This window comes from Triturus cristatus, chromosome 5_2 (assembly GCF_964204655.1).
Source record: "Triturus cristatus chromosome 5_2, aTriCri1.1, whole genome shotgun sequence".
NCBI classification, from domain to species: domain Eukaryota; kingdom Metazoa; phylum Chordata; class Amphibia; order Caudata; family Salamandridae; genus Triturus; species Triturus cristatus.
The window spans coordinates 962,931,388-962,944,208 of record NC_140588.1 but is presented as its reverse complement, the minus strand read 5'-3'; the positions used below and the strand labels follow the sequence as shown (position 1 = coordinate 962,944,208).

Here is a 12,821-nt window from a genome sequence, read left to right as displayed (position 1 = left end):
AATGGTGACCAAGCGGGACATAGCCCAAATGTGGGGGGTGGATGCCCCGCCAACTCTGACCTCCTGGAAAAGGAATTTGGACTGGTGTATGTTCAGGGAGAAAACGGTCTATGTGGCACGAGGATGCCCCAGGAAGAGGTCAACAGTGTGGTGTAAATTGGAATGATTTCCGGGGTGGGATCTGTGTGGCCCCTGTGCAATCCTCGTATGAGGAACCATTGTCCCCTTGAAATCCCCTCCCAATGAATGATTGATGTCGACCCACTTTTTTAACGTTGCCTAACTACAATCGCCATAAGTGTTATTATGAACATTCTGTGCATGCTGCTTGCCGAATGTTTTTGTCTTTGTTTATATCTTATAAGAAGATATTTAAAAACAAAAAAAACACCCCAATCACACAAAGCATCAACTAATGAGAAGGACAGTTAATTAACAAAACTTCCATCAGCACAATAATAACGCTTCCCTTGTCCATAAAGACCAAAAGATTAAGTAACTTACCTTTGGTAATGCTCTTTTTAGTGGCTACTCTATCTCACTGCAGATTGCTCACCTTTACAATATCCAAATGTGCCAGACTGGATCTAGAATATTTAAACAGCATTGCCCCTGCTCAGCGGTGGTGCTGTGAGGCTCAGTGCCGACTGCCATCTACCCCATAAGAGCCAATGGAGCTTCATATAGGAGGCACCCTTGCACTTTGACTTCAGTTTCTTTCTTGACTCTAACAAATGAAGCCCAACAATAATCAGAGGTACGAGTGTGCAGATCTCTAATTTGGCACATTTTAGATTGAAAAAGAGACAATTCCACCGAACCAGGTGGAGAGAAGACTGTCTGGAATAGGCGGTTAGATAGGGTATACACAAGGCCACTGGAATTATGCGGCATAGGATGGTCAAATTATGCATCTGGGTTGAGTAAATTATACTGCAAGAAAAGGCACATAATGCGCCAATATGCAGTACATTTTGTGATAGTATTACTTCATTATTTTGTCATTTTAAAACTTGTTAACACTGTCTGAGCATTAGTTGCAACTCAGTAGTAGCAGTTTAACACCCAAACACAACAATAAGCTACAGAAACGTGACCAGTCAACCTTTGCAAAGGGCCTTCCAGTACACATGTCGCTGTGTTTTCAGGAACTTTTTGAACCGTTTGAGCTAGAATTGTTTTTGTTAAAATCTGCAGATTATGCAGCAGATGATGAATTATGTGGCAAATCTGTTATTATGCAAAAATTGTTGCGGGCGCACAATTGCATAATTCCAGTGGCCCTGAGTATACAAGACAAAGAGCATTACTGAAGGTAAGAAACATGTTCTTCTGATGGACAAGTCTAACCACAAAGTTCTCAACTTTAGAATAGATACCAAAGTTGTGACTTCTTAGGTGGTGGACCTGTGAAATGGCTCAGACGAAAAACTGAAATGCCCCTCCAGTTGGACCTGGCTGTCAAAGTGGTAGTGCTTCATGAAAGTGTGTACTGATGCCCACGTTGCAGCATGCAAGATGTCAAGGACATGCACTCTGCATGCCAACGCAGTGGCAACAGCCTTGGCCCTGGTAAATGGGCGCTCAATCCCTCCAGAGGTTGCTTCTTGGTCAAAGGACTATCCACATTAACAGAGTCCTTTTCTGCACGGCCTTCCCTTTTCTTGCCCCAATGAAATCCACAAAGATCCGATCATTCATCCAATGGATCTTGGAGCAATCAATGTAAACATGCAAAGCCCTTTTGGGAGTCCAGCCACTGAAGATTCTTCAAGTGCAAAGGTTTTTGGCTCTGTGTTTTCAACGGTGCCCAGAAAATCTAGCCATGGTTTTCCCCATTGCTGGAAGATGTCCTGTGCCACCTCAGGGTGTAATTGCCATTCATGATCTGCCAAGTACTGCATGTCCACCTTTGCATTCAAAGAACCCGCCAGGTGGTTCACAACAAGGGAAATGCTCTGATGCTCCAGCCAGCCCCAGAGATAAAATGCTGCTTGGCACAGAATCCCACCCCACCCTGTTTGTTTGTGTATGGCGGTGGTGTTTTGCTCTAGAGAACATGAACCAGCATCTCTTTGATGGATGGTAGGAAGGCTTTCAGCGCTAGGCGAATAGCCAACAACTCCAACAGGTTGATGTGGACAAGTGTCTTCGCCTTAGGCAAGATACCTCTGATCTTCACCTTCTAGGAAGCTGGCTTTTTATGTAGTGTACCAAATTGGCTTACAGGGCTTAAATTGATAATCCCAAATGCTCTCTTTTGTGGTAGTGTGGGTGAGCAGTTTACGCTTATCATAGGGTAGTGTTAAGCATTTGTTGCACATACACAGAGTCAATAAATGAGACATATACTCAAGAAGAAACTTTAGGCCAATTTTGAAAAATAACAGGTATTTGATATATATTTTTAACACCAAGAGCTTTATAATTGGGTAAGAACTTTTCGAGTTATCAATTTTTACAGTTTAGCAAAAATCTGTTTTTACTTGGTAATGCTTTCCTATGGAGAGAGAAACATATACTGCATACAGGTATTTGAATCGTATTTCAAGGGTCCTCTTAAGGACTTAAGGTGCTAGGGGTCAAGGTCACAAGATCCACCAGCAGTTCGGGTTTACCTGCCCTGGAGTGTCAGGCTGCAGAGGGGCTGGACGGGTTGGTAGCCTTGAGGCTACACCATAGGTAAAGAAGGGGGCCCCCTAGGAACAGGCTGCAGAGGGGAACTTGGGGCCAAGGCTGGGAGCTCCCAATGGGGGGCTCAGTTCATGGGCAGGGAGCAGGGGGGCAAAGTCGGTGTTCGTGGACCCGGGCCAGGGAGCTCGGGCACAGACGGTTTTGGTCAGCAGGTCCCGTGCGTCGACAGCGCTCTCGGTTCTGTAGTCAGTGCTTGCAGGTACGTGGCTCCTCCACTTAAAGAGAGATGCTGACATCTTGGTAAAGTGCTGGTGGCCCTCCAAGGCTTTTGGAGGATACACACCTGCAGGACGAGTCAGGTTGTCGCGATTGTTGGGACAGGCTCAGGCAGGCAGGGTTTGGCGCCAAAGTCCACCAGTTGTCTACAGTTTTCGCTTCTTCAGCTTTTCTTTGTCCTTTTTCTTCTTTTGTCAGGTGAATCTGAGTTCCTGGTGCCAGGGGGCCACCTAAATACTGAATTTAGAGACGTTAAGGGGAGTGAATGGTAGTAGCCAATGGACTGCTTACCGTTGGGGTCACTACACCCGCCGCAGTCGCATATCAAAGGCAGCAGAGGCCTTGAAGCCTCTGGACTTGGTATGCAGATTCACTAGCCATGCTGCTGGAGGATGTATAAACACCTCCTGCCAGAGTAGGCATTGTTCCTGACCTCTGAGAGCATGGACTTTCACCTCCAGGAGGTCAGAAACTCATCTTTGGTGGCAGGCTGGAAGATACCAGTAAGCCAGCACACTAGGAAGCTGGTAGGTTTTCAGGGGGCACCGCCAAGGTGCCCTCTGGGTGCACGTTTTAATAAATTTACTACTGGCATCAGTATAGATTTATTAAGAAAAGGTGTTTGATACCAAACACCTTGTGTTTCAGTGAAGCCATCATGTTGCTGAGGAACTCGTAATGACCAGTGCCCAGTACATATACTTGAGATGGCTTCCCAGTTCACTTGTGCTGTCTAGTAATTGAACTAGACAGAACAGGGGCATATCTGTTCATGCAGATATGTCCTCACATGTAATATAAAGCACCCTGCCTTAGGGCTGCAAGTCCTGGCTGTAGGGGTGACTTACAGATACTATATGGATTGTTCGGTGACAAAGCACACAGGGATGTGTGTCATGTCATGTTTTCACTTTGATCTGCACCAAAAAACGCAGCCAGCAAAGGCAGTCTTGCATGTGTTTGTTGAGGGGTCTCTTAGGGTGACACAATCTGTGCTGCAGCCCTGAGAGACCTATCTTTAGTACCTCATGCCCTAGGTACTAGGGGGTACAATTTACTAGGGACTTACAGAGAATGCAAAAGGTATTGCCAATTGGGGGAATCAATTGTACAGTTTTGGGAAAGAGGTTGGTACTGGGGACCTTTAGCAGGAACCCAGTGCAGTTCCAGTCGAAATCACATCAAATACCAGGCAATGTGTGGGGGTGACCATGTCAAAAGCGGCACGTTCCTACAGGCTTGAGCTCGGTTGGCCCGAAAATTCCTCTGGGACTACTGGCAAGATAACACCAACCATGTCCCATAAAGCAGTGAAATATCTCCACAGCAAACAGCTGGCAATGACTGGAGGGCACGGCTGGCTAAGGAAACCATCTGATTCCTGGATGTCTCATTTATTTTCAGTCTTCATCTGAGAGAGCTGTAGGGAATAAATCGGGGTTTAGATTCTGATGGAAACCTGAGCTACTAAACATTCTGGTGGAGGGTGCTATGTAGAGAAGTCAGGGTTGCCTGGCACCGGCCAGTGGCACCAGGCAACTTACTAGTGCACAGGCAGAGCAGAAAAAGGCTTAGACCAGGTGCCCATAAGGTGCTGGTGAGGGCTTCATTGAATGGAAAGTCTTGGATGAAGTTTGTCCAGTTTGCACAACTTCTCTCAGCACGTAAGTTTTGAGTTCCATAGTAGTTAGTTGTAAACCCAATACGTTTGCTGACCGTTTCAATATCTCGGCAAAGAAGGCACTCTCTTCCGTTGATGGCCCAGAGGAAGAACACAACTCAGTGTCCAGGAAAAAGTCCAACCCACTGGCCTCCTGCAAATCCATTAATACTTTTCTTCCTCACAGTGTGGAGGAAAAGAATCCATCTCATCTCCACTGTCATTTCCAAAGGCTTGTTGACTACGATTAGAGTCTGAACCAAAAAAGTGTTGGAGCACTGGGTTTGGCTTAGAGGCAAAGTTGTGGTTCTCTCAGAATAAGATTGGGATGGGACTGGGTGCATCAGTAAACTTTGGGACGTGACCTTAGTGGGATTCGAAACAAGTGTCTTTCACAGTTGGAAAGGACTACTGGGTCAGGGTTTTCCTTTGGTGCTGGCCTCAATGTCAAAGGAACTAGTATAGAATTTGGTGCCAAAATGGAATTCAGCACAAGTGTTGGAGCAGAACCTGAAACAGGTTTAGGAAGCACAGATGGTGTAGAGAGTAGATCTGTAAGTGGTCACCCAACTGGAGGCCTCTGGATTCTTGGGACTGAAAGGCAAACCAGAGGAAGGCCGAACAGTGCCAAAAACATGCAATAGCGCCTCTTTACACCCATATTGCGCTGTCACCGATGGCCGCAGAAAATCAGGGTGCAAATGCAACTGTCGCATTGGCTACCAAGTGTGGATGATAGCACCCCAATAAAGTCAGAGAGGCACCCTGATGTCCTCCCAACTCCTCTGGGTGAGACTGGTGGGACTGGGATGAATCGTGTTTATCATTCTTGTACTTCTACTTCGACTTGGACGAACTGGAAAACTTGAACCGCAATGCAAACCTGTCCCATGAAAGGCCCAGAGAGTGAGAACAAGTCAGCTTCCTCGAATTTGAATAGGAGTAGGACTTCTATAACATCTTTCAATGTTCGGTGTTATACAGCTGCGATTCACATTCCTGAATCGCCTCCGGATTCATAGGGGCACACTCCTCGCAGGACTTAAAGAGTCATGCGCCAAACCTAAACACCAGAGGCACACATTATGGGGGTCTGTTACAAACATCTGCGACAATCCATACAAGGCTTAAGCCATGTAGATCCCCTTGTCCAGTGGGAAAATAAAAGTTTACAAACAAACTCTCAAGTGACGAGGAAAACGTTGGGAGCAATCCCTGGATATGCATTTAAAGGGGTAAAGGTGAAGCAAGATATGAACTGACATTGATGCGCAGGTGTGATGCTTATGTGCAGCACCATTGTCACTTCTGGGGTGGAACAAAGTCAATGCGTGGGCACAAGCCGCCACTATTCGATGGGGGAGATGTGCTGTTTCTATGTTCCAGATGCAGTCTGGTGCCTGAGGATGTTCTAAAGATGAGGAATCTTTGGTTAGGAGTATCCATTACAACTGGTGCACACCAAAGAAATATGAAGATTATAATGTGATAAGAACAAAACAGAATCACTTTTGACAGGTTAATTACCTGGGAATCCGGAAAGACCTGGTTCACCCTTTGGACCTGGAGAGCCTGGTAATCCAGGTAAACCTGAACTTCCAGGTGCACCTTTACTGCCTGGGCTGCCGGGCAATCCACTTAAGCCTGGGTCACCCTGATATGCATGGAAAAGAATCAGGTTTAATAATGGTGTTTCTATTCTGGACAGCATCAGGTAATCTATCAGCATCTATTGCATGAAACAGTCAGTACATGGGAAACAGCATTTTTTGAGATTTACATATCTTTCATTTTACCAATCAATATGTATTGTATTTTGCTTCTTTTTCAAATAGGCACAGGAGCTCCAAGAGAAACGAGTATTGCAAATGCAACATATTAGATGGATTAACATTTACCAGCTATGTCTTAGTGCCCATCAAGTGAACTACATTTGTCCAGACTAACGCAAGGCTACTCAATACTCCAGACAATCTATAATGAGAAACAATCCACACAGGTTTTTTTCCATTCTACTAAACGGGATGTCACATTTGTCTGGTGTTTGTTAAATGGCTGTGCAAACTCTAGCTTCCTAATATTAGTTGCAGGTGTAACTAACAAGGATTTGTCATGTAATGGCATCCAAACGGGAAACAGCCTTAACAACGTGGTCTGAGCCAGGCGTGCCGTATTCCCGCAAGCCGTACCACACATATGCCTTAACAACGCAGTTGCATGATTAAGGCAATGCACTGTCTAGTTGCCGAGCAGAGGCACAGGAAGGGGAAGACAGGGAAGGGAAGGACTATAAGGAATCGGGAGAGAACACTGTGAGGTAAGTGAGGCTTAGGTTTTAGGACTCAGGAGGGGGTTGGGTAGTTTTTAGGGAGGGGAACAGTATTTAGGGCTAAGGGTGGGGGGAAAAATGACGTTGCAGAAGATAGGAGGAACTTTTATGAGCTCTGTGCTGGCAGTGCGTCAAAACCCACATAACCCTTAAAATGTGATTTATCAAGCCATGCAGGGCCACCTTGCATGGCCCTGAGCAGCTTGATAAATCTAGAGTCAACCAATGCAGTGCAAATCGCTGTGTTGCATTAGTCTTCCCCAAGGAGGCATTCCATGGGGGGTGCATAGGTGTTCCCATGCAAAACCCATGGATTTTGCAGCATTCCTAGATTTACCATAAGTGGCAGACCTGGGAATGTGCCAATACTGCTACGCCTCCCCAGGTGAGGTGTAACAACTAGAACGAATAGTTTCTTACCTGTCGGTGTAGTTTTGCACCTTGAAGATCTTTCTGGATTCACTATGCTGTGCATTATTCCGCGATCTTGTGGTTGGGTCCGGATTCGTAGTCTTTTCTTTGTTTTTTTTTTTGTTTTTTGTAGCCCAGGTGGGCGTTGACAACCACCATTTGGTGCACCTCCAGTGACGTCGTCGTGCTTCCTGCGGAAGTCCCACCTTTGGGGCGCCATCTTCGGGTTCTTTTTTCCCTTTTTTCTTTTTCTTTTTTTTTAATTTTTTTTTTTAACCCTAGGCGATTGATTAATTCTTCTTCTCCATTTTCTGTAATTTTTCATTCCTTCTGATCTTTTCCATTTCACCCCCTCTTCCTCCAGCCTCATCTTCCTGGCGGAGGTGGGTGGGTTCGCTAGTGAATCCAGAAAGATCTTCAAGCTGCAAAACTACACCGACAGGTAAGAAACGAAAAGTTTCTTACCTGTCGGTGTAGTTTTGCAGCTTGAAGATCTTTCTGGATTCACTATGCTGTGCATTATTCCGCGATCTTGTGGTTGGGTCCGGAGTCGTAGTCTTTTCTTTGTTTTTTTTTTTTTTTTGTAGCCCAGGTGGGCGTCGACGTCCACCATTTGGTGCACCTCCCGTGACGTCGTCGTGCTTCCTGCGGAAGTCCCACCTTTGGGGCGCCATCTTCGGGTTCTTTTTTCCCTGTTTTTTTTTTTTTTTTTTTTTTAACCCTAGGCGATTGATTAATCCTTTTGTCCATATTTCTGTACGTATCCACTTTTTTGATCCTATCCATTTCACCCCCTCTTCCTCCAGCCTCATCTTCCTGGCGGAGGTGGGTGGGTTCGCTAGTGAATCCAGAAAGATCTTCAAGCTGCAAAACTACACCGACAGGTAAGAAACTTTTCGTTTTGCAGCGTGAATCTTTCTGGATTCACTATGCTGTGCATAGATTTTGTAGCGGTTTTCCTATTTTTGTGGTGGCTGGGTGGAAGATGATCGCTGGTCGTTGAAAATGTGTTGTAGCACCTTCTGTCCGACCTGTGCTTCCTTATTCATTTGAATGTCCACGCAGTAGTGCTTTGTGAACGTGTGCACAGATGCCCAAGTTGCTGCGAGACAAATGTCTTGGATGGGCGTGTTTGCCAGGAAGGCAACTGTGGCCCCCTTCTTCCTTGTGGAGTGAGCTTGTGGCCCCTCCGTTAGCTCCTGTCCAGCCTGTTTGTGACAGAATTGGATAGTGAGGGCAATCCACCTAGCGATGGTGCCCTTGGTCACTGGTCTACCCATGAAGCTAGTAGCAAAGGACACAAACAGCTGCTTCGACTTCCTGAGTTCTTTGGTTCTTTCAATGTAGTGCATCACCGCTCTTCTGGCATCGAGGGTGTGCAGGGCCTTTTCTGCATTTGTAGTCGGGTTTTGGAAGAAACTCGGTATCTGTATACTCTGATTCATGTGAAACGCCGACACTACCTTGGGCATGAAGTGTGGGTCCGTCCTCAGGACTACCCTGTCCTTGTGAATTTGAATGTAGGGCTCCTGTAGCGTTAGTGCTTGAAGCTCGCTCACTCTGCGTAGTGAGGTTATGGCCACTAGAAAGGCAGTCTTCATCGTCAACATTTGTAGATTGGCCTTGTGAATGGGTTCAAACGGCGCCTTCATGAGCTCCGTCAGAACCACGTTTAAATTCCATGCCGGCGGCGGCAACCTTTTCGGGGGTGCCATTCTTTTGGCTCCCTCCATGAATCTCTTCACCACCTGCGAGCTGAAGAAACTTCCACCCTTCTCACCTCTGGTGTAGGCAACGATCGCTGCTAGGTGCACCCTTAGGGAGCTCGAGCAGAGGTTACTCTTTAGAAGGTGTGTGAGGTACCTCAGCACCGTTGAGTCTCTTGTCATTCTGTTGTGCAGGCCCTTCTTCCTGCACCACACCGTGAATCTCTTCCACTTTGCGCTGTAGCACTTTCTTGTAGTAGGTTTCCTTGCCTCCCGTAGCACTCGCATAGTGCTCTGAGGTAACCTTAGGTGTGCGAACTCTAGGTCTTCAGGAGCCATGCTGCTAGGTTGAGGGTCTCTGGCTCTGGGTGCAGGACCTCCCCGTTTTGCATTGAGAGCAGGTCTTTTCTTCGCTCGAACCTGTACGGATTGCCTTGCGCCATTTCTTGAATCTGTGAGAACCATGTCTGCCTCGCCCACTGTGGGGCCACCAGGATCAGAGTCATGTTGCTGGTTCTGCACTTGTCGAGCACTCTGTGCAACAGGGGTATCGGTGGAAAGGCGTAGGCAAATGTCCTCGACCAGCTTATCCATAGGGCATTTCCCTTGGATTGCTGATCTGGTTGCCTGGACGCGAAGCTTTGGCATTTTGCATTGTGGCGTGTTGCAAAAAGGTCTATTGTGGGAGTCCCCCATCTCCGGAAGAGTTTCTCCGTTTCCTGGCCATTGAGCTCCCACTCGTGCGATGCTGAGGTCTGCCTGCTCAGCCAGTCTGCCTCCACATTGTCCTTCCCTGGTAGGTGAATTGCCAGTAGATCTATCCTGAGAGGTATGGCCCATCTCCAAATCTCCTGAGCTAGGGATGAGAGGGGAAACGACTGTGTCCCCCCTTGTTTGTTGATGTAGAACATCGCCGTGGTGTTGTCTGTCTGCACCAACACCCTCTGCCCGCACAGGTGTCTCTGGAATGCCTTCAGGGCTAGCAGTATTGTTTTCAACTCGAGGTAGTTGATGTGGCGGACCGCGTCTGCCGGAGCCCATAGACCCCTCACTCTGAGGTTGTCCATGTGCGCTCCCCATCCCATCTGCGATGCGTCCGTGGTAATGGTCACTGTTGGGCTTGGTGGTGTCAGGCTTCTCCCTGTTGTTATGTTGTCTCTGTTCCACCAAGTTATCTCCTCCTGCACTGCGTGCGTAACAACCACTAGATCCTCCCAACTTCCGTTTGCTTGTGACCATTGCTGTTGCAGCCATTCCTGGAATGGTCTCATGTGCAGGCGTACATTCGGCACCAGCTGAATACAGGACGCCATCATCCCCATCATCTTGCTCACCACCCTCACTGTCAGAGCTCGCCCCTTCTGGTAGAGCTGCGTCTCCTTCAGTAGGGCATCTGTCCTCCTGTCGCTGGGCACTACTGTACTGTTGAGGGAGTTGATCTGTGCCCCCAGGAAAATCTTTACCTGCTCCGGTTCCAGCGATGATTTTCCCCAGTGGATGGAAAATCCCAGATTTGTGAGGGTGTCCGTTACGCGTTTTGCGTGCCTCTCGCACTTCTCGCGTGAGTTTGCCTTGACCAGCCAGTCGTCCAAGTAGGGGTATACGTGTATGCCCTGCTTTCGTAGGTGTGCCGCTACCGCCGACAGGCATTTTGTAAAGACCCTTGGCGCTGATTTTAATCCGAAGGCCAGGGTTGTGAACTGGTAGTGTTCCTGTTCGATGTTGAATCTTAGAAGGCCCTTGTGCCTTCTGTTTATTGGGATGTGAAGGTAGGCATCCTTGAGGTTCACGGTGACCATGAAGTCCCCTTCTCTTATCTGTGGCAGTACCTCCTGCAGTGAAGTCATTTTGAACCTTTGTGTTTTGACGAACTTGTTTAGGTACCGGAGGTCCAGTATGGGTCTGAGGTCTCCGTCTACCTTCGGAACCACGAAGTAGTTTGAGTAGACCCCTTTGTTGCGTTCCCTGAACGGCACTGTCTCTATGGCTCCCTTTTGCAGGAGTTTCCTTGTTTCTTCTCTGAGTATTGCCAGTTCTTGGGCCGATCTCTGTCTTTCCTTCGGCTTTCTGTTTGGAGGTCTTTTCTCCAAGTCTACGCAGTATCCGTACTGCACGATGTTCCGTATCCACTTGTCTGTGGTTATGCGCCGCCACTCCTGAAGGTAGAACCTCAGCCTTCCGCCTACCGGTGACGTATGCTCGTAGGCTCTTGGATCTTCTCTTCCCCCAGATGACACCTTTTTGCGCCTCACCCTTGGGGGCCTGACGAGGGTGGGCGTCTTCTTGCGTGCTGAGTCACTTCGAGGAGGGCTGATCGCCCCCTCTCCTCCTTTGGCCACGTCCGTTCCCTCTCCCTCGAAAGGACTGGCCCCGAGGTTGATATTGCCAGCTTTGCTTCTGCTGACTTTGTCCGTGACCTTCGCCCTGCTGACCTTGTTGGAACGCCTGGTGCGACGTCCCCTGTTGGCTTCCACCCCTACCGTAGGGTCTCCTCGAGGGATTTCCTCGTCTCATTCCCCTCAGCTGCAGGGCCCCCATGGACCTCGCTGTCTCGTTCTCCTTCTTGAGCTGGGTGAGCTTCTCGTCCACCGTTGCTCCGAACAGTGTCTCTCCGTTGAAGGGAGTGCCCAGGATGTTGTTCTGCACTTCCGGTTTGAATCCCGAGATTCTTAGCCATGCATGCCTCCTTTCTGTGACCCCTATGGCCATGAGTCTTGCTGAAGTCTCTGCCCCATCCAACGCCGTCTTTATACAGGAGTTGGCGATGTTCTTGCCTTCATCTACCAGGTGAGAGGCTCTCTGGCGGTATTCTTCGGGGAGGTGCTTTACTAGCTCCCCCATTTCATCCCAGTGTTGGTACTGGTGTCTATTTAGGAGTGCATTTGAATTCGCCATGCGCCAGTGCATTGCGGCGTTCCTCTCGACCTTTCTGCCTGTGAGGTCGATTCTCCTGCTCTCTTTATCTGGAGGTGGGCCCGAGGTTGCTGGCACGTTGGCCCTTCTCCTGGCCGTGGAGGCAATGATGGAGTCTGCGGTGACGCTACCCTTGATGTAAGGTGGGTCCAGGGAGGAGTGTTTATACTTTTTCTCTGTCCTGGGCGTGATCGACCGACAGGTGGCAGGCTCCTTGAAGGCTTCTCTCCCCTGGTTCATCACGCTTTGTAGCATGGGGAGGAACTGGCTCCTAGTCTGGATGGGGAGCAGTGTTTCGACGAGAAAATCTGCTTTCGGCCTCTCCTCGTCGAGCTTGACGCCGAAGGCCATTGCTGCGCTCTTCACCACCATATTGTACACCCCAATGTCGTCTGGTGGCGAAGGCCTCGAGGGGTACGTGTCCACGGCCTCCTCCGGGTTTTCGGTGTCGAGATCTTGCCATTCGACGTCGTTGCCGGTAGATGTCGCCGATTCGAAGAACGATTGTTGGTCTTCTTCCTCGGCTTCTTCCTCATAATAGGGCTCCTCTTCCTCTTCGAGGTCCCTTGTCAGCCCTTCGGCGTCGAACTCCTCCTCGACTTCGACGACGTCCGCCGCTGAAACCGTTGGAATCTTGAATTCCTTCATCCTGGCGTCGAACTCCTTCTTCCTTTGAAGGATGTTCTCCATTTCGGCCTCGAGCCGCCTCTTCTTTTTCTCCATTTCGGAGATGCTTTCGGCGTCGACCGTGGGCCTTTTCGATGAAACTTGCGTCGACGTCGAACGCTCTTTCTGCGTCGATCGGCCCGTTTCATGGGATGATTTCGACGACCCTTGCCTTTCGGCGTCTTTCTGCGCCAGGGAGTCCTTTTGTAAGGATCCGCTGGGCCTT

The 12,821-nt window shown here is 48.6% G+C and overlaps 1 protein-coding gene across 1 annotated transcript in view; it reads right to left on the bottom strand.

Annotated features, from left to right (window-relative positions):
• COL4A5 (collagen type IV alpha 5 chain) overlaps window positions 1-12,821 on the bottom strand; it is a 589,146-nt gene that overhangs the window by 182,198 nt on the left and 394,127 nt on the right. Inside the window, exon 37 of the mRNA XM_085608164.1 lies at window positions 6,098-6,224. Coding sequence (XP_085464290.1) covers window positions 6,098-6,224 — 127 coding nt within the window. The remainder of the gene's footprint in view (window positions 1-6,097; window positions 6,225-12,821) is intronic.